Raw genomic sequence first — 21733 nt, 5'->3', positions numbered from 1 at the left:
CAGCAGATGGCTACTAGAGGTGAATGTTTTCCAGTCATTTTGAGCCCAGTGCAGCAAAGCAGAAAAAAATAAACTAGATGGACTTCATAGCTGTGATTAAGCACAGTGCAAAATCCTTGGGGGGAAAAAGTCTCTACAGCCCATTTTCACAAACAAATTTGGCTCATGCAAGCAGAAAACAAAAAGACTGGACTAATGGAAAAATACATGGTTGCTGATTTTTCTTAAAATGAATTTCTACGAATGTCTTTGTTGCCTGGGCACATGTTCACGTGGATGTGCGGTGCATTATTCCAACCCTTTCTGTAACATAACCACGGTGACTGTGTCACATGGCGCTAGCGCAAACAAAGTCTCACTAACCGTCCATGAATAGAAGCATTTTCTGAGAATACAGTTTCTCATTGGGACTATCGACTGATTCCTGTGCTACCAAGGGATAAGGATAGCTATGGACAACTCTGGAAGTATCTAAGTGCAAAAATCTGAAGCGTGCAAAACAAAAAAGAGGTTTTGTTACATAATCAAAAACGGTTCAAGGGATATAGTTAATTCTGTGACACTTTTAATTGATTACTGATTGGTAGGGGGTATTTAAAAATAAGAGAGTATCTTGTTAAACATTCTACTTCTATGTATATTCCATGTCCTTGTTGTTCTCCTAATGTTTGAATCTGAGAGGCCATCACTGAGCTGAGTCCGTCCACATAGCAAGACTCCCTGCATTTTCCCTTCTCCATTAGCATCCCATTTGCATCAGATCCAATATAAACACTGCTTTCTTGATGGACTCAGCTCAACTTATCTTTCTGATCTTACAGCCATTTATTTTCTTAGCTATTAAGCTACTCATCCTAACCTTCATTTTGTTCCTCATTGTTTCAGGTTATCAATTCATCTAATGGAAGCTCTTTTTCTTAGAACAAAAGCACTTTCTAAAAATATAATTGCAAAATGTATTCTTTTCCTCTTGACATTCTCTGAGAAGTGTTTATGGATGCATATTAGGAAAAAAATATTCTATATACACTTATAGAACATGATAAAACCACACCTATTTAGACTCTGAAGAACATCTTGATTTTTTAACGAAAGTAACAATAATTATCGAGGTTTGATGGACGTGAACAGACTTTGTTGCCAGAAATTCTGGCTGTTTCTGAGTCCTCCCTGCATGGAAGTCGAGTAAGTGGGAAGAGGCCGACAGTCCTCTGGGAATAGGGACAGGGCAAGAATTAGTCCAGAGCACCGGCTCTCTTAAGTCACTGTTAAGTCGGCACACCGTAAAGTGCACTTTGAACTGAGAAGCGCGTCGCGGCCCCTCACGCAGCGCACCCCGGGGCCGCTCTCCCCCGACGGGCACCGCATCCCGGCGCTGCCGTGCCCGCCCCTCCCGCCGCCGCCGCCACATCCCACTTCCCCCGGCCCGCCTCTCCACGGCCGGCCACGCCCCCTCTGCGCCGCCCGTCCCCATTGGCTGAGCGCGACGAGCGATAGCGCTCCTAGCCAATGGAGCCCGCGCTGGTGCCGCGGTGGCGTCCAATGGGCTCGCGCGCCCACCACCCCTGCCCGTCGCGGCCGGGTGCCGGGGCTGCGCGGTGCCATTCGGAGGGCGGGCGGCGTGGGGAGCGGATGGTGCTGGTAGCGGCTCCCGGGCGCCGGCGGGGGCAGGAGCTGGAGCAAGAGCTGGCTGCGAACGCCTTCTCCCCTCCCCATCCTTCCCGCTCCGGCTGCGTGTCCCCTCGTCGTTCCCTGCCGTCGACCGCCCTGAGCCGGCAGCGCTGTACGATGTGAGCGGCCGCTGGGCTCGGCAGCGCCCCCGGTGCTCGCGACGCTGGGGCGGGCAGCGATGGCCAGAGCCTGGCGTGGAAGCAGCAGCGGCCGTCGCCGATAGGAAGCGCCGGGGGCAGCTGGGCAGGCGGCGCGGAGACTCCCTAGGGCCGTGCAGCGCTTGTCCCGCCCCGCCCCCTCCCTCCATCCCTCCCCCCCCTCATCCTCCTCCCCCTTTCCCCGCGGCCGGTGCATGCGGGGCGCTGGGGGCCGAGCTCGGGTCCCCCGCAGCCACCGGAGCGAGTGACCCGCGGGGGTCTTGCGGGTCTCCGCCATGTCCTCGTCCAGCTCCTCGCAAACCCCCCCGTCCCACCACCAGCCCCCGCCGCAGAGAATGAGGCGCGGCGCCGCCGGGTCCCCCACCGCCGGCACGGCCGGGGGCCCCGGTAACGGCGCCGGGGGAGGCTCGGCGGGGACCAGCCGGCTGCTCCAGCCTATCCGAGCGACCGTCCCGTACCAGCTCCTGCGGGGCAACCAGCACAGCCCGACCCGGTCCCCCTCTGCCTCGGTGGGCAGCAACACGGGGCCGGGGAGCGGCGGCGGGGGTCGAGGCGGAGGCAGCCCCCCACCGCCGCCCAGCGCGACGCCGCCGCTGGCGGCGGGCGGCGGCGGAGCGGAGCCGGGCAGGGTGAAGGGCAGGCAGCGGCGGTCGCCGGAGAGCGGCGGCAGCAGGAGGAGCAGCTCACCTGAGAGACGGAGCCCCAGCTCCCCGGTGTACAGAGGTAAAGCAGCGGGAGAAAGCCGGTCTCGCTTCCCTGCCCCGCAGGGGCGCTGGCCGGGCTGGGGCCGCCCAGCCTCCGGGCACCCTGGGCTCTCTGCTTTCCGCTGTCGGGCTGCGCTCTTGCCTTTCCCCGGGCTAGTGGGTGTGGGATACCGGGGGGTCTCTCGGCTCGACGGGAGGAGCCCCGCCGGAGCCTTAGGGAGCGGGTCGGGGGGCGAGGATGAGCCGTAAATCTCCCACCCCTGGGGCAGGTGTCGTGACCCGGGTTTGCCCTGCCAGGAAGCGGAGGGAAAAGCACTTCATCCCGGCGCTCTCCCCCGGGATGGGGGGAGGCGACCCCTGAAATGTCATGCTCCTTTCTCGGGCAAGATGAGAATCCTGCTTAGGAAAAACACCCCCGCGCCGGCCTCGAGGGGAGCGGAGGGGGCGAGCCCGGGGGCTCCCCTCCCCTCGGGGAGAAGCAGTCGGGGGCTCCGACAGCGGTGCTCTTGCTGCTTCTGCCCTCGCGCTCGGGCTCTGGCGCCGGAGATGTGCAATAGGGAAACGAGCCTAAAATTAACCCGCTTCCCTGTCTCCAGCTGTAACTGTCTCGTAGGGGTGATAATGAGTTAGATTTATATCTGGGGTGTCACAACCCAGTTTTGGTGTGTGTTTTAAAACCAAGCCTCAAATGCTCTTCTTCTCTGCAGAGCTCGGTTTATTAAAAGACTTGGGTTTTTGTTAGGTTGAAAGATGTGATGTTTCCAAGCACAGCTCCAAAACAAGGAAATTCCCATATTGAGGTGCTTAAAAACAAGTCTGTCTCCTTGTGATACTCAGTACTGACTCCGTGAGACTCTAAAAAACTCAACCAAACGAAACCCACTACAAACCAACCCCAGTGTAGCCAAACTAGGCCTGTAAAGTTTAAAATGTAAAATTGATTCCCAACAAGTCCAACTTAACCTGCGTCAGGTTGTCTGTTAAATTACTGAATGTGTTTAAGGGGCAGTGGCCATCTTACCTCCCCCACTCCCTTCTGCCTTCCCCCATCACTTGAGCAGTTGAATGAATTGGACTAAATGCACTTTTTATGTTGTCCTGCTGTCGCTATCAGGTATCGCACATCATCTCTTTCTGGGAGTGTTTTCTGTGGTTCAATACCACTTGCTTTTTCTGTCCCTTCGTAAGTTACTGTGTGTGATTTCTCTGGAAAATTGTAGTCTGCGTTGGGTGCCAGCTTGTGTTGAAGCAGTGGAATCTTACCTTCTTTCCTCTTCAGTTTTTATGTGTAGTAAAACCTTGCTGTCTGTAGTATTTGTAACTTGGGCAGATCTGTCATCAGAATTGTCCTAGGTCAGAGGCAGCATTTTACAAATGAGCAAAATGTCACTGCCACTTACAAATGGAGTTGATTTGTCCTATGCATCTGCTTGTGTAGATGACCTAATTGATTGTGTTATAATCTGAGCAGACATAGTTTGTAATGTATTTTGCAAAAAGACAATCTATTTCTGCAGAGGGTTTTGCGTGCTTGAAAATGGAACTGAGCTTCTGTGGTTTTGATTCATTCAAGCTCTATTTAAAATTTTAAAGATCATATTTTTCTGACTGTATGGAGCACTAAATGTAGATTTCTCTCTTCCTCTTAAATCTTTGGAAAATGCGAATGGGAAATTAGGAAAAACCAAAATATCTGTGCGTATGAGTAGTGATGGTGCTGCTGACGAGCAGTAAATTATTTAATTATGGGAACCTGGAGGAAAACATTGTAGTGGTGCAGTGTATAAAAGCCTACGCTTAAGGTGTATTGAAGAGGGAGGAATACGGACAGTTACTTGCAAGCCAGAAAAATACTGCAAAGCTGTGAAGTACTTCATTAATGTATATGAATTTTTTGTTGGAGGGGAAATTTTAATTTTAGAAAGTGGTTTCAGTCTTTTTCATTTGTGGGTTATTTTAGCATTAATAAATCAGACTTTAAATTAGTACTGAATGACTTTTCTGTCATTAAACTTGTTTGAGCTTGCCTCTTGGTGAACTGCGTCAGCAGCACACAGAGCTTGATTTGGTTTAATGAGTGCAGTGTATAAAATCATAAATGGTCCATCGAGAAATGCACCCTGTAATCTGTATGCACTGCGAAGAATTCGTTCCCCCCTCCTCCAGGTCAAGCCAGCTGCTGCTGCAGAAGCTGACATCCTTTAGCAAATCCTGAATGAATGAATGAAAACAACGTGATCGCCCTAATAATGACCACAATTGCGCACGTCAACAGCTTTATTTTACTGAAATACAGGCACCATTTTCTAGCAAGCGAGAGTAATAAGATACTCTATTTCTTCAGTCTTGCAAATGAAAAAACGTTACCAAACCTCCCCTTCGTCTGCTGCCCACTGCCCCCCCCCCCAAAAAAAAAACCCGAAAAAAACAAACAACCCGAAAAACTAGAGCTGTTTTTGCACAATTTGGAATACAGTTCCATGCCATTGGGCAGTATTTTGTCTTTGTTTCCCTGTTTGTTCTCAGCGTTTTAGTACATGATGTGTGGACACTGAAAACATGTTGATAGTCTATATGGTGATAATAGTACATAGAAAATTGCTGAACTGGAGGACTACTGCAGTAATAATGGAGGACTTGAACAAAAATTTAAATGTTCCATTTTCAGACATGGATCATTTTGCTGTGGCTTGTTAAACAATGCTACTCCAACTATTTATAGTTGTTATCAGTATGCAAGTCTTGGGGAAGTGGCTTGATCAAGTTTTTTTGTCAGTTTTTCAAAGCCATTTCCCACTGCTGTAAAATGTGAGCTTAGGCTCTCAGTTTAATCCTGTTGTTTTTCTCACCAGTGCAGGAGATGTGTTTGGCTCTGCAGTCTGACTTGGATTGTTTCACAAATGTGCTTGTTCTGGAGACTGCTTATGATTCTGATGGATAGATGTTACTCTCTTAAGACACCTGTCCCTTCCCTATCTCCTTCCAGCCTTCTTCAGTATAGATGCCTTGAACTGGCTATCCTACTAAGCCATTTTGTGTGGATATTTTAGTGATTTGCTAGAGGTTCTTTTATGAAGGAGATCTCTGTGAAAACACTCCTGCTTTGAGCCTCTACAGGTCAGAGCAACTACCACTGCAGGCACTAACATCACTAGTACATGAATGAGAGCAGCATGGTCTTTTTGTCCCATCATCATGTTTCCTAACCCTTCTTCCTAGTATACTGTAAAGGTTTTTGTTCCGTAGCAACACCCTGTGTTTTTAGGACCGAAATTTTCAATAATATGATATTTTCTTAAAAGTAAATTTGAGGATTTTTAGTTTTTTAGATGTTAGGATCAATGCCAGTAGCAGTTACTGGCATTGGTTAGTACTGTTACTGTATTGGTGAGAAATTGTGAATGTTATATATATATTTTTAAGGTGCTAAAAAAGAGGGGAAAAACCTGATATCATAGGATAAATCTTCAGTATGCAGTATTCCTCTTTCTTGAAATGTGTTTATTGCTTACTAGTAGGTATTTTTTTATAGTGTGCGTTCACGTTTTAGAGAGCTGGCAGTGGAAAAAATGTCTGGTTGAATGTAATTGAATGTAACAACACGTGGTTTTCTTAGAGGGAATATATCTGTTAGATCTCTGAGTGCGTAAAAGTAATGTCAACAGATTCTGAATCTGTGTGGTTTATGACAAAGGATGTTCCGGTAATAATCCAAAAAAGCCAAACCCTTGGACATGTCGAAGAAAACTTGCTACTTGCCTGTGGACACATCTTTTAAAGAAAAAGGCAAGTTGTTTTCTTCCTTGCCTTACCTGGATAAAATCAGAAGTTTCTGCTGTTATGTAAAGTAGATTGTATAAATATGAGAGTGGTTTTCCTGTTTAGTTTCTTTTTTTCATGGTACATTCATATTTTGTATACAAGGAGGGTGCAAATGACTTCGCTATGATTCAAACTCAGCACCGTTCTCACCAAACGCTTTGATTTGTTTACTGTTAACTCTGGTGGTACTATAATATTATGCTTTGTATTTTTCTGACTTTCACTTACACATTTTATGGTACAAACTTTTTCCATTCTGTTTCCAAATTTTAATGACAAACATTAGTTTTGAGGACATACGAAAAATGCTGTAATCAATTTGGCTGTTAAAGGTTCCCAATGTCTTTTACTTCCCAAAATAACTCCTGAAGATTTGCCAACGTGAGCGAGAGGAATTACAGAAGATACAAAACAACTGCAGAATCCAGTTCAGTGTGAGAAGTATATATGTCTGGTTTTAGGATAGTGGAATGAGGAGTGGAATAAAACAAACTGTACTGTTGATCTCTAGTCTTGTAAGGGATATCAATATTAAAAAAACACCACCCAAAAATTGTACTTCAAAAGGTAGAACTGTTTTAATATCCTGGATTCAAACCAACCAGTATCTTGGCATCAGAAGCGTTTATACCAGAGATCAAGATGATCTTTGCTTTATTTCTAGCAAATGTAGGTAAGGAAGTAATTTTTGTGACGCTTCCTATTTCCTGATCTCTGAATAATAGCAGTATTCCTATAATTGTATGGCCAAAACAGTTTTGCTCCAGCTTTGTCCCTCTCTCTTCCCAAAATAGCTTTCATTGGAATATAATAGGATGACATAAAAGACCCTAGCTAAATTTGATCCAGTTGTCCTGAACTCAAAGCCTTTTTAGTTACATGTTTTAACATGACTGTAAATGAGAGTGGTGTATTAGATGCATTTAATAAATAATGCTTTATAAAACAGTTGAGCTTCCTTCAGATGTTAAACTGCAGGAAGGAAAAATAGGAAGGTATTTTCTCTGTTGAACTTGAATAGTACTGTAGCAAGGCATTAGTTTTGAAGACAGAGCCTCCCTATTTCATGGAAAAAAACCTAACTTAAGAAGTATATGATCATACATGTTTTAAATCACTATTTGACCTTTAATTCTTATTCTTTGGACATAAGCAAGTTTTCGTGTGTTACGTATGGCCAAACTGAAGTTACTTCCCAACATCTGGGCATAGTAAAACAGGGACAAATACTGAAATTTGGTTTCTGAAGTTCATGGTTTCTAGTGTTTTGTTGTTTTCTTTCCCATGGTGGTGGGGTGAATGGAGGTTCTTAAAATGTATTTTAAAATGCAGGGAGGGTAGCGCAATGGATGTATCTTGGAATCTTACAAAAAAGGCAGTGTTCATCATGACATCAAGATATGCAAGCTATATTGCAAAAATTCACAGTGGAAAGCCAGTTATTTTTAAAATGGGTTTTGTGCTACTACTCTATCATTGTGCAAAAAATAATAGAAATAACTGATACAGTAATCCTGAAGTCTAGACTAGAAAGCAGTAGTTGTTACAATGCAAAACATTGGAAATAGCGTATATGCTCCTCAGTGTTTCAGTTTAAGTTAATATCTGAAAAACATTTTAAATGGGGCTTCACCAGTTGATTAATTATCTTCATCTGAAGAAAATGTTTTTTTTTTTTAACTTGCAGTGAAAAACGAAAGTTCCTTTTTAAATCAGTTGACAATTACTTCAGTGGAGAACACTGTTGCCAGCACTTGACAAAATAGGTAGTTCTTCATGGATTTCACATATGTTCTTGGGAAGTTGTTTAAATAGTAGACTTTAAACATCAGCTAGCATTTTTTAATAAGTATATTTTATTGATGAAAAAAAATGACCATGTATTAATCTAGAAAATTTTGCTCAAGAATTTAACTGTTGATGATCATCATCTTGCTTTAGTGTTATAATATTTAAGTGCATATTCATGTTAGTCTTTCAGTGTTGCCTCCCATGTAAATCTGTAGTGCTTAAACAATGGCTTGAGGTATTTTCAGGCAAGTAAAATATTATTAACATCTCATCATTAGAAGGGATACATCAAAATAACTTGTCAGCCTGAGATTATGCCCTTTTCCTTTGTGTCACCATTTTTAAGGCTTGGGTAATTGCAAAATGAAGAACATTGGAGATCAGGGTGAAGGAAAAAGGGTGTTTGACTTAATAGACTAATTCTAAGTAACAATTTTGAATGGGTATTCACTTCCTCAAAATTAGATAGTCCTTCAGTTATGCTATAATTTTTCCCATCTGATTTGACTCTGAAGTTCATCACTGCTATACAGCTAGCTTTGAATTGGAGCTTAAGTGCTAAGTGTAGAAATAGTACTGAAAGTGATCAGACACTTCTGCAGTGTGGATACCACACAGAGTATCACGACCCAGTGTGTAATAGCAATCCTTTGGAATGGCGAGTCGGGCTCTCTGGTTCTTGCCTTTCTGAAGCTGAGATCACGTCCATGGAAGCCCTTATCCATGGCTGAAACTGAAAAACATGTGCCCTCAGGAACTCTTCCATGCTCTCCCAGCTGTGTGAATCTGGGCTTAGGACCAGAGCTGCTCTGTTACATAGTCTGCTTGGATTGTCTGGTGATAACTGTGCTCAGAGAGTATCTCCTGTTAGTAGAACAGAGGAAGGCATGTAGCTCCTGGAAGTCTCTCTTGGAAGGAAACACGACCAGGCCAAGTGTGGTTGTGTTGGGGGTGCCCTCAGCCTGCTGTCTCAGGCCTTGTAATAGTGTCTCTGCCCTGGGTGTGTTCATTTCACTTCTCCTCCTTTGGTATATGCACTTCCTAGCTGCTGCTGCTGATTCCTGCCAAACTATTGACCCTGTTAGATTTTCTCTGACAGAGAAAAAACACCCAGAAGGTGTGAGTGTCTGCACTCAAGCAGTTTTCTGCACTAAAAAATTGTAAATGGGGGATTAACCTAAACAGTTGGCGTTAGGTCAGTGTAGATGGTTGTGGTGGGAGGTTTTAATTTTTTTTTGTTGTAGTAGTAGATCTCTTAATTAGCTTCCATATTAGATATTGTTGCTTTGCAGATTGTAGATACTTCCCCAGCAGGTCATAAAATGTTACGAACTTGAGTTTTGAAACTTTAATGCAAGGTACTATATGGGTTAACCTCCTTATTTAGTGTTCATATGCCCCAGTGATAAATGATGCCACTGATGTTGGTGTTTATGAGGACGGGACTTTCACTGTTGCTGGTGTTAAATTGAGGAGTAGCTATTTGCAATGGATACTGTTCATAAATACAAATGAGTGATTAACAGCGGTGGTTCTTAGATGCCATTTATTTTGCACAACTTGAAACTAGTTGTACCCAAAGTACTCAATGTTTCCTCTTCAGGAAGAAAGTGTCTTGTATTTTGCTCATAAGAGCAGTGGGTAGTAGTGCTGTAATGGTTTTTGAGTAATCTAATATTCTCTCATTCTGCTGTGAGGTAGTCTAAACAGGAATATAATTTAAGTGTCATTCCTTAAAGAGTGCAGATTGCCTCTTTGAAGAAGGCTCCTTTCAGCCTCCTTTCCTGTGCTCTTACCACCAGGCAGTATGCAGTGTTGTAAACACGCTTCTGAATTTCAGGAATTAACACTTATTTCTGTCAGGTCATTGCAAGATGACTGGTGTTCATACTTGAATTTGAAACTGATTTCTGTAGCTAAATTAATTTTAATATTATATAATAAATATCAATCTGTCTTTTAGAAATGTTTTCTGTAACAGTAATTACTCAATTGTGAACCAATTAAATGTATGGCAGTGTGGGTATTATGTTATGTGCCTTTAATCTCAGGTCTTTTGGTGTACAGTGCCTATTTTGGAGTTCTGAAAGAAATAATTAGTAAAGGTTGGCTAGCTGGATTACCTGGGTAATCCACATTTTTTAAAAGTCTTCATGGTTAGAAAAATCCCCAAACATTTTGATATAGGTGCTTAGGCTGCAGCGCCAAAAAAAAAAAAAAAAAAAATCATCATTTGTCAGCATTTGGAGACCAAGCTATCATTTGGAAATAATGTGTTCTTACCAGGACACAAGTTTTGGTTATTCAGTGTTCAATTACTAGCTAATTCAATTAATTGTAGTCTGCAGAAATTACCTTGTAAGTACAAACCTCACTTCAAATTATGTCATGCAGTCAGAAGTTGGCTATTAGGGAGCAGATTACCTTAGTGCAGATATAAAATCCCAGGTCTCTGAACATGCAGCTCTCAGGGATAACAGTGCAGTTGCTTTTCTTAGATGAAGTGCTGTACCAATGTTGCATCAGAAATGTTGCTGGATAAACCTTGAACATTTTGCACTGTGTTCCCATAACTCAAGCTACAGAGAGACAGCATGGAGGAGCCAGTGTTACAAGAGCTATGAATTTCTGTAGGTATTTAACATGATCTCAGTACCACTCCTGCACACCATGGCAGAGCTCCCTAGCACAGTAGGACTAGAAGATGGTGGTGCCTACAGTGTCAGGTATCAGAGTGGTGCTGTCTGTGCTCTGGAAAGGTTTGGTGAGTGCTGTGCTCACACATGGAGTCAAATTCAGTGCTGAGTGTCAGCTAGTTGGTCTTTCTGGAATCTGGAGCCCTGGAAAGTACGTTATAAAAACCAAGTGGCTTTGCAGCATTGACTCTGTGAGCTAGGTGTTACACCTCCATATTCAGCCTATATTATTCTGAGTTTTTGTTATATGTGATGTCTTTCTGCTTTTCAAACCAATGAATATTTGAGCTGCTCACTGAAAGTTAAACCCAGATTTATGCTGAGTGTCCCGGAACAGACTTTGACCAGTGTGACTCTAAAAATACCAGCTAACTGCTGAAGAATGCAGAATGAGACTTAGGTTTACACAGTAGTTGGGAAGCTGCCAGGTTAAAGGAGCTGTCTTCACAGAAGTAAATTTCTGCTCAAGGTCTTAAAATCTTCATTCTTAACCGATAGCTGTGTTTGCTGAATTGTGGCAATTGATAGTGGAATACCACTCTTTCTTCCTCTCGTACTCTGATTCCTCTGCTATTTCACCTTCAGTGGCTCCTTTGTTATACCTGATACCCTGCCTGGAATAATCATCTTGGCAATGTTTTCTTCACCCACAAAGAAAACATAAAATACGTTTGAAATACTTGCTGTTCTTTTCAAAGGGAACAAGGAAAAGGCCTAATCTGGAAGAGAAAAAATTCTTATGGGCAAAAATGTAATTAACTCATGCATGTTTAAAAGTAATGTGTATTTGAGAAATGTCAATACGAAGAGGAGACTGGAGACACATACTTAGTGTAGGGTATTGTCCACATGGAAGATCCAAATGAACTTTGGGTGTTGCTGTAGAAAGAGGGGCTCATTCTTTCATATCAAGTTGTTTAGCAATGTGTGCAGTCCATATATTATTTAAAATATTTTGTAAAACTGTCATATAGATCTACTTTAATGTCTTCCAAAGAAGGAACTAGGCTATTCAGATGATTGGAGACTCACAATTTTGTTTAGTGGTGTGTATAGCCTCTAATATGAAGTTGAAGGATACAGGGAGATCTTTTGACTGCAAGATTTATAGTAGAATTTTGACTGGCCACATTGAAGTTAGGAATTACCAACTGTAACAACTCAAAATTTGGGAGAAGCAGAAGAAATGAGTGTGCTGACACTGTACATAAAATAAATGTTAGACCTAGTCTTTTAGTCATGGAAATTTGCATGCATATACAGCAAAAGAAGAAAATCCTACACAGAGGTTTGTTGAAAATTCATTAATCTGGAGCAAAGTTTTGGATTTCAGAAGGAGGTAGTGTGAAAATTTGTCTAAACGGGATTGCTCTGCCTTGAATACAAAGAGAATCTGTTTTAATGAAAAATGTTAATGCTATTCGAGTCTTTCAGACACCAGAAAAGTTTAAGGATGTGATCTGATTGAATGGACACTTAATTCAAAAAGGCTGCTAGGAATAAGCAGAGAGCCTGCAAGAAACAGCGGGAAGAACTGACGAAAGAATGTCACGTTACCAATCAAAAGGTGAACCTGAAAATTGTTAAAAGCACGAGCAGGCTTGGACTTTGTGTGCTTTAAGAGAGAGATTAGAAGCATGCAGATTGAAAAATTAGGAAAAAAGTTGTAACCCTTTGGTATTAAGAAAAAACGATTTGAGAATAATCCGGGACTGATGTGCTAGAATGTATGGTTTCAAAGTCAGCTCCAAGGAATAGTAGCTACAATCTCAGAGGAAATAGCACAGATGTTTATCAACGCTTTGTGCTCACCAGAAAAAAGTCTAAGAAGTCACTATCCATACGGGCAGTGATTTTTAACCCAGAAAGATTAAAAAAACCCCAAATTGTAAGGAACAAGGATAATTTGGAATTAGGAATTACCAAGACTGTGATAAATACAGATTGCATGTTTCAGTAAAGTCAGTTCAGAGATCTTCATTGCAGGATTTTGGAAAAGCCTACTCAGAAAGTGACACCTTCAAATTTCTGAGGCAGTCTTGTTAGTAGGAGTGATATAATTTGAGAATGGATACCTCCTGAGCATAGCAGGTACATAATTTAAAAATGTGAAAAATGTCCAGTTTTAAAGTATAGGGAACTACTGGTGAAACTTCAGAAGAAATTTGAAGGGGTGGTGGAAACCAGGGATGTTAAAGTGCTAAATGAGCTTTCCAAGTGGTGTCATGCTAACCTGGTCGTTTTGGTAAGAAAACTGATCTCCTAGACGGGAAGTAGATCTTATCTGTTTAGGCAAATTTTAAAATTAGGGTGATGAAACTGGTGATGAATATTGAGAGGTTTAATTAGTACACAGGAAGATTATGCAAGAAGAGTTTAAGAACCATGGGAATTGAAGTAATAAGTTTAAAAAATTAGATTTGAAAGTAAAAAGTGGAAGTTAATGTATGTGGGATTGTACTTGATCAGAGTATCTTCTCCTCAAAGGAGGAGCATTTAATTTGAAAATTCTGGAGGGTGGAGCTGGGTGATGGTAAGATCTCTAAACTGCCGACATGAAGTAAATGAAAAACTTCTGGGCACAGGTCTGGTCTTACATGAAGAGCAGTTGGCCACACAGGGGCTGCTGAGGCATTAAATGGGATACTGCACCCTTTTGGTGCTCCAGAGTTCAAGAAAGGTAAAGTCAAATTGGAGCTGGCTCAGAGAAGACTCACAGGTTAGGAGTTTACAGTGTGATGCTGAAAAAAATCTGAATAAAAATACAATTGCTTTGTCAGAATCCGGGTGAGCAAGGAAGGGAATGAGCAGGTGGATTGGTTTGGCAGTGTAAATATGTCTATATTAAACTGTAAGAAGGCCTGAAACCATCAGGACAAAAAAGTTCCTGGGTCATTTTTCCAGTAGGAATTGGGAGGACAAATAGCTGCTGTAAGACTGACTGTACTCTGTTTTGAAGTTACTGTGTTTTGTCAGTGATAGCTGCGAAGTGGGGTCCAGATTTAAGATGTTGTTTCTAGTCCTTTGTTTCTATGTCTTAACTGATAATGAAAAGATAATTTATTTAATCATCAAAGTTGAGCACTCTCATTTAGGCAATCAATTTTAATCTGATTTTGCATTTCTATTTCTCAATTTTTTTTTTCAAAAAAATAAATTATTATTGTTTAGTATAATTTCCTCTAGCTAGGAGAATGCTTTCTATCTCTAATAATTGGTGATCATTATGATGGCATTGTATAGCCTCTGTGCATTGATTACAGTTCTTTGTATATTTTGATTATGAAAATGGTGAGTTGTGCCTTCTGATTTGTTTTATTCATTAGTATGTCCAGCTGCATTTTGATGAAGAGATTAGATTAGAGGTTTACAAAACCTTCACTTTCTACATCTTGTTAAATTTAAAGTATTATTGTTATAACAACAACAAAAAAAACCCTTCAGAGTCATCAAGTTTATTTGAAAAAAATGTTCTTCAGTTACTGAATCAACTGTGTGTGTTTATAATGACCTTCAGTATTGTAATTATAAATATACTGGAAGAAAAAGTAACACCCCAAGCTTTACTGGTGTTCTTGGTTCCCAGTTTGTTTCTCAATATTGGATACATAGAATAGATGATTCAGCAGATCTAAATTAGTGAACGAAAAGGGGAGGGCAATTCTCTGTATCTTCTGAAGTGCCCAACTGTTAATGGGTGTTTGTCTCAGTGTGCTTTTTCCCAGCTACTTAGCTGATGAGCTCCAATCAAAATTGCCTTTATAGTATGAACACTTTTTAGATAGTTTATTAAATGAGTCTAAGTTTAGGTATTGTGTAGTATTTAAATTTGAAGTAATAATCTTAAAAAGAAAAATATATTCTAAACCCATGAAATGCGTAAAAATAAGTGGTTTTTATCTACATGTCATTCTGTTAGGAGAGTGCAAGTGTGTAGGTTACATCTGTTGAACAAAGCAGGCTTTTGTGACATGAAATCCTTCAGGTCCTATACATGCCAGCAATAATCCTTGTTAGAAGAATAGTTCAGCTTTAGCAGACTGAAACTTTCTGCCATATGGTTTGTTTACTTTTCTTACAGAGATTAGAGCGTTCTTTCTGTGTTTGATCTCTAAGGATAATATTGATTTTAAACAGGGGAGTTTTGCTCTGAACAAAATCCGACTTCTGAAAAATATTCATAGCCGCATTTTACTTGACCTATGGTTGGGGGGAATAAGGGACATGAGGCAGGGACCTTGCTTCAACGAAATACGTGCATAGGTAATCAGGATTTTCAGTCAACTGCAGGTCCAGTGAAATATGCTTACAAATTGATCTATGTGTTCTACTTCCTCTGGTGTCCATACTAGCCCCTGCCACTGTGCCTTCCTGTGCAGTTAGGTGAGCAGAGCTCTACGTCCTTGAGAGTCATGCATGAAACCTCCGCTATGGAAGGACATGCCTTAACCTATGGGTTGGATTCAATGACTAATCAGAAGATTTTTTTCCCTTTCTAGATGACTTAGTCATAGTTATAAATGATAACTCAATATAGTTGATTCCTGAATCCCCTGCTGTGGGTCAGAGTGTGTACAGTTTTCCTTTGAAGGAACAAGCTGGTTTTGTTTTATGTTGTTTTCCCAGTGTAAGTGATGTCCTGTCTTAGTAGACTTCTGTTTCTTGCAGTTCAGTCTGAATTCTCATAAGCGTGGTCAGGTATAAAATCAAATCTGCTCTGGCTACCAGACTGTAAAATGATCTGTGTGGAAAATGTGCTCCCATGTTTGGTTTTTGTTTTCTTTTTTTTTTTTTTTTTCTGTGAAGAATTCTGAATGTATAAAGCACATATTTCATGGACCTGGATCTCTGAAAAGATCTTTGCCCTCAAAAGTAGGCGGCTTTCTGCTTGTTCGATTTTGGTTGTCGGAGCCTTGGTTAGATTAATGGTGCTGTTCTGTGCTGCCTTTTTTTCCCCCTTCAATTAGGATAATGAGAGGAAATTAGAGTGGATTGTGTCAGTCTCTTTAGAGTAGTAACTTCAGAATGTTATCCCTCTTCAATTTTAGTCATTCTCTCTCTTGATTTCTAAAGATGGAAGCTGGGGAATAATTTCTGAAGTTGATACAACTGAACCAAAACCAGTGTGGTACATGTAATGAAAGCATATTTTAAGGAGCTGAATGTAAAATATTTTAGAGGTGTATCTCTTCTTATATTCTCTTAGAATTATAATCTTGGTAGCAAAACACTTTACTGCCTTTTAAATGTTGGAAAATGCTAGTATTTTGTTTTGTTTTAAGATATTAAAGGGATTAGGTTAGTTAATTTGAAATTATGAAGGAAGAGTGCAGTAATTTCATGTTTTTTCTTTTCAATTAAATAAAAGGGTGCTGTGGGTTTTTTTAAGGTCCTACTTAAAATCCTATTTTTTGTTGTTTTGTATGAGCAGTACATGGCAAACAGCATGCTCTTTGTTGCTCTGCACCTTTCTGAACTGTTAATGCAGTCATGCAGCCAGTTAGCAGATTGGGTCAGGAACAAGTCTGTCAGTCACTGGCAACTGGGAAATGTCTTTTGAGCCAATAGATCTCTTTACTTCTCTGAAGTAAAACTTCAGGGGACCCCAAATCCCTTGTTAATCTTTTTCATGAGAGATTTTGGCTCCAATTACAAGAGAAAAGCCTTCTTGAGAATGAAGATTGAAATATTTTTTTCGAGTGGCCTCTAAATCCCCATTATTCAATCTTTTTCCTGGCAAAGTCATAGAGACAAGTTCCCCAAATTAAACAGATACCATTTTGACCATCTACTTACATAGTCAGAGCTGGAAAGACCAATCAGATATACATTCAGATATCAGTACAGTGTCACTATATACTTGCTTAAAAAGCAAACAGAAAAGAAAAAACCTTCCCTTGACCAGACTCTTCAGAGACAGAGTCCTCTTGAATCCAGAAGTCTGCTTTTATGGTACTCAGAGAATCCCTGTCCAAAGTAAGCAAGAACAAAGGTACCCCTTTTTCATGTTTTTACAAGATATAAGAGGGGAGGTGACTTTTAACTAGGTATAGGACAGTCATCAGTAGCTACTGTGGGAAATGTGACTTAAGTGATGTCAGGCCATCATTCTTACGGGTCATTGTGGGTCATCATTCCTTAATATTCAGCTTCCTATTTCTAGTTTTTGATCCTAGACTGCATTCCCACATGATGTATTATTTAAGAAGCATTCACCCAGGCAGTTCTGCATCTCACTGGGTTGGTCGATTGTTGTAAATTGTTTTCATATCTGGTAGGAATGTCCTAGAAATATCTGATACTATTTTATGGTGGTATACCCAGACTATGAATATCCTTTGGGCCAGACTACTTGAACTCTGACTTCTTGGCTCTTGAAAAGAGTCTTAAGCAGACTGGGATACCCATCATAGTGAGTCTTCCAAAGAGTATTTTTGGAGTAAATTATTTTGAAGTTAGTATTTATTTCCTAGATAAAATCTGAAATTCTTCAGGAATGAGTGAATCCTAAGATTGGTACTCATTTCACTAGTAGCTTGTGACCAGAAGGATGTGCAGGGTGCTAGCGACTAAACTGAAGAGAAATGACATCTCATGAAAATTTATTGTGGAATTTAGTACTGACATTTCATGGTGTCTTGGGTTAATAGCATAAATTAAAGAAGAACTTTTGAGAAAAGAAATGACTGCAAGAATGTTGTCTAACCTTTTGGCTGGACAGTGTCACAATTAGCTGACATAAATAGTGAGATGAAGACATTACTGCTCCTAGTTTCGGAGGACAATGAATTGTATTTTATTTCATGTTTTTTCACTCAGTTTGAGAGGAGATGTGTTATCTGAGATTCTCAGGATAATTTTAGTCCTTTAAAATCAATTGTATCTATGCAAGTACGTGAGTGGAAGAGTTCTGGCCAAATTTGAGCTGGATTTGCTAACTGAAAGAAACATGGGAAGGAAAGATGTTGACAGATGAGCTCTGGTGGATTGAGCTGAACCAGTTTTTTTAGTGTTACCAATGCTAGCTGTCAGTCTTACTCTTCTGTTGCAGGTGATTTTCCTGATTGCACATGTGGCACAAAAGTATTTAAACTAAAAATGTACTGTGAATATGGCTTTCAGATTATGTGCAGGTTAGCTGCCTCTATCCTAGATGGGAAGGCAAGCTCTTAATTTTAGAGCTGCGGCAGATGGTTTTATTTGAGACCCATGTCCTTTTCAAAAGAGCTGTGGTGTTAGGCTCTTACTAAATGACATTTTGCTGTCAGAGAAATGGAAACCTTTTTTCAGTCAGTCTAGGTGGTATAACTAGAATTCTCTTCACTCTCAATGCAGCATACAGAATCATGATTTCATGCAGGTTATTTAAGTTGATTCCAGCTGGGAGGTAGGATCGCATTGAATTTTGCCAGCTATAGTATTCAGGTGGACCCTTGTGTCATTTTGTGTAACATTCATAACTAGGATGGTGGAGCAATTTGTCCTAAATACATGCCATTAAAACTTGTGGCATATTTTAAATAAAACCTAGAATCACAGACTATTCAGGGCTTGAAGGGACTCACAAGGAACATCAGGTCGCACTCTTGAGAGAACAGCCTATACAGGGATCAAACCCACAACCTGGGTATTATTGTCATCATGCTCTAATCAACCAAACTAATGTCAGTGCTCATGAGGTATTTTGTCTTGCTGCAAGCATATGTCTTGCTTTTCTAATTTCTAGATAACTTCCTCAGGTTACACTGCTTTAATGGTGATCTTAAGTTTGCTTCTTCTGGAGGTAGAGCTGAGTTTCATATGAGATGTCTCACTTGTCACTAAGACAACAGAATCCTTTGACTTACTGTTGCAGTAAAATCCATTCATACACTCAGGATATTGTCAGAATAGTTTTAGTCTGAAACTTGGATAAAATCAGTCTGTAATTTTAGAGATTTCTTAATATTGTTGAAGCCTTTCTGAATGCTGAAGTCTGTTGGCTGTCTTCAGGAACTGTTGAAGCACTTCAGCTGTTTTGATTCTCTGAGAAAACTGGAGCATGAGGTTTCCAACCAGGGAAAGTGATTTGAGCTGGAGAAGGATATTCGTGATAGTAGCATCAACATTCCATTGATAATGAAAATTTGGGAAGAACAGTTATGTAGTAACTTCCTAGAGTAGTGGGAACCCAGACACATGGTGAGATGAGAAAAGCAAGATTAAGAAATAAACGCTGGGAGCAGTTCTAGTATTTAGAAAACTACTTAAGCTGATTTGATAGTCCTCTGTTGGGGTCTAGTAGAGTGATACTCTCCAGGGCATCATGTCTGAGTACATTACTGTACAAGACACTTAGTCAAATGCTAATTTGCAAAAGTTCCTTCAAATGTCATACTTAAAGATCCCTTCTCCTTTATTTTTTATGATCTAATAATACTTCATAAAAGGTAAGGAGCCAAACCTGTTATTGAACATACCACAAGGCTGCTTCTGTTCTAGCTCTCCTGGTGGTTTCTGCCCAGAGTTGTGCCAGCTCTGCTGTAATGGGGAAAACCCTGTGGTTATGACTTTAGGGGGATGCACTTTAGTTTTCGTTATGTTTAACTCAGTGAATTATTTTGCCAAGTGGATTCACACATCTGTGCATGCCACCTCAGAGGAGATGAAAAGAGCACAGACAATGGTGAAATAGGGATGGCATTAAATTAGTGTTAACTTGAATTGGTTTATGTAGTTGAGAAGTGGTTTGTTTCCTGTAATTCAGAGAAACCTTGATGCATAGTAGGGACTTCAGAAACCACATCTTGAACTTTTTTTCTCAGCTTTTCTCAGCTTTAAGCCTTGACAGTGTCTTGCAGTCCACTTCCAAGATGCCAGTGGAAAAACAAAACTAGTAATTTTTTTGGTGGTGTTCGTTTCTCTCTAGTTTTAATTTGGGTTAGTAATGTTGGAATTTCTGTTGCCTTTCCTCTGGGTGTACAACAAGTCACAAACCTTAGCTAATTGTCTGGTTGTATGTATTTTGTTTTGTCTTTTGGGCTTGTGTTTTCTTGGGTTTAGTCCTTACTTCCTCATCTTCAAACACTCTCTTGTGCGTTGTTTCTGAATTGTTTTAAAAGGTTTCTTTTGAGAAACTTTCAAAACTTGGGCTGAGAGGGTAGCATACCATGACAGGGAAGGTTGGAAGAATTCTTTGTAGCTATTTACTCATTATGTACACTTGTGTTTCAGTGCAAATGTAAACACTAGTTTAATTTTTAAAACTTGTCATCTCTATTTTGGATTTTAGACTATTTTACTTTTAATAGTTCAAGGATCTTTCTTAAAACACAGATTTGTCACAATTGGAATCCTAAAAGGATAGATCTGTTTGAAATGGTAGAGATTTGATTTATAGATAAGGCAGTCAAAATAATTACAGTATAAAAGGCAGCATGATATATTATGTCATGTCCAATTCACAGCATTATTTAGAACTCTTCACCTAAAATGAGTAGTTAATGCAGTGTTTCAGCAGGTCTATATTTTTCTAAAATGGTCTATTTTAACATTGTCTTCATATATCATACTTCAATGATGCTGTATTAGTGCAAGCTATACCCTAATAATGCTGTATATCACATGGACTGTGGATGATGGACTCTGCCTTTTGAGATCAAGCAGTTCTGGTTGATACACAAATAGGAAATACTTGTGTAGGCCAGTAGCCATGTTTGGACTCAGAAGTGTGGCAGCTGATCTGCTCTCACATTCTGAGCAGTGAGTATGCTTTTAGTGGGTCAGCATGTAACTAACTTGGAAGTTATCTCACTTGTGGATTTCTTTTAGTAGGGGTGAGCAAAACAGACAGTAGCTGTCATGTAGGGCTTAGGTGGCCTAATGTGGAGTCTAAAAAATGAGTATATGAAGTAATATTGCCTAAAGGACAAAGCAGACGAAGACAATCCAGAGGGCATGCTGTAAAACTGTTCTTTCCTACATCAGTCTTGTGAATTACCCTGCACTTTGCTCTCCAAATGAAATGCCAGAAAAAGTGTTCCATGATCTGGGTGTATGGCAAGAGAAGTGTAGGGAGGAGATGAGGACTGCAGGCACAATGATGAGTGAAAACAAACAAGGCAGCTCCTCTGACTGGTGCTCTGTCGGAGGGAAAGATGGAGTCACACTCTCAGCTTGCAGTGAGATCTTGTAAATAATAATGGAATTGATTTAAATTATGAAATAATATGGAAAAGAGAATAAATTGGATATGCATCCTCTTATCAAGCATCATTTTTCTCCTGATGTGTATTTTAGTGTTTAGAAAGCTAGGCAAGCTGACTTAAAAAGTGCTATACCCTATTTTCTATTTCTAAATATCTGGCTTTCCTGAGTTGCATCATCACTGTATTTAAATTTGCTTGATGTTTTTTGCTGATGAAAATTCATTGCATAAGTAGCACTTCTTTGCAGATATGAACACCTTAAGCATTGGGGCTTTTGTAACTCTTAAGTTTTCCCTTTTATATTTGTTTTCCTCTTTTATCTGATGTGTTTGCTTTGATATGATGGCATTCTTTTCAACTTGGCATTTGGACAAAGGTTTCTGGTATGTTCTTGCCATTATGTGTCATAGCTAGCTTTTAACATTTCATGTCAAATTTAGCCTGACTTTTTTGTTGATTTTGTTCTGGTTTTCTACAGTGGACAGGCCAAAATCCCAGCAAATCAGAACTTCTGGTACCATAAGGCGAACTTCTTCTTTGGACACAATAACAGGACCTTACCTCACAGGACAGTGGCCACGTGATCCCCATGTACACTACCCTTCATGTATGAAAGATAAATCTACTCAGGTAAAAGCTGTAAAACAAGACAACAGAGATGTTTTGTATAGTTGATGTCTACTCAATTTAATTCTGAAGAAATG

The 21733-nt window shown here is 40.5% G+C and overlaps 1 protein-coding gene across 4 annotated transcripts in view; it reads left to right on the top strand.

Moving 5' to 3' along the window:
* The first annotated feature begins 2089 nt into the window (after nucleotides 1-2089).
* GLCCI1 (glucocorticoid induced 1) overlaps nucleotides 2090-21733 on the top strand; it is a 53938-nt gene continuing 34294 nt past the window's right edge. For all 4 annotated transcript variants that reach the window (XM_058421238.1, XM_040069361.2, XM_058421236.1 and 1 more), the window contains exons 1-2: nucleotides 2090-2552; nucleotides 21508-21659. In XM_058421238.1, coding sequence (XP_058277221.1) covers nucleotides 2105-2552; nucleotides 21508-21659 — 600 coding nt within the window. In that variant the 5' untranslated portion in view covers nucleotides 2090-2104. The remainder of the gene's footprint in view (nucleotides 2553-21507; nucleotides 21660-21733) is intronic.

This window comes from Hirundo rustica, chromosome 1 (genome assembly GCF_015227805.2).
Source record: "Hirundo rustica isolate bHirRus1 chromosome 1, bHirRus1.pri.v3, whole genome shotgun sequence".
NCBI lineage: Eukaryota > Metazoa > Chordata > Aves > Passeriformes > Hirundinidae > Hirundo > Hirundo rustica.
The sequence above is the reverse complement of the archived record's forward strand: the minus strand, read 5'-3'. Positions and strand labels throughout refer to the sequence as shown.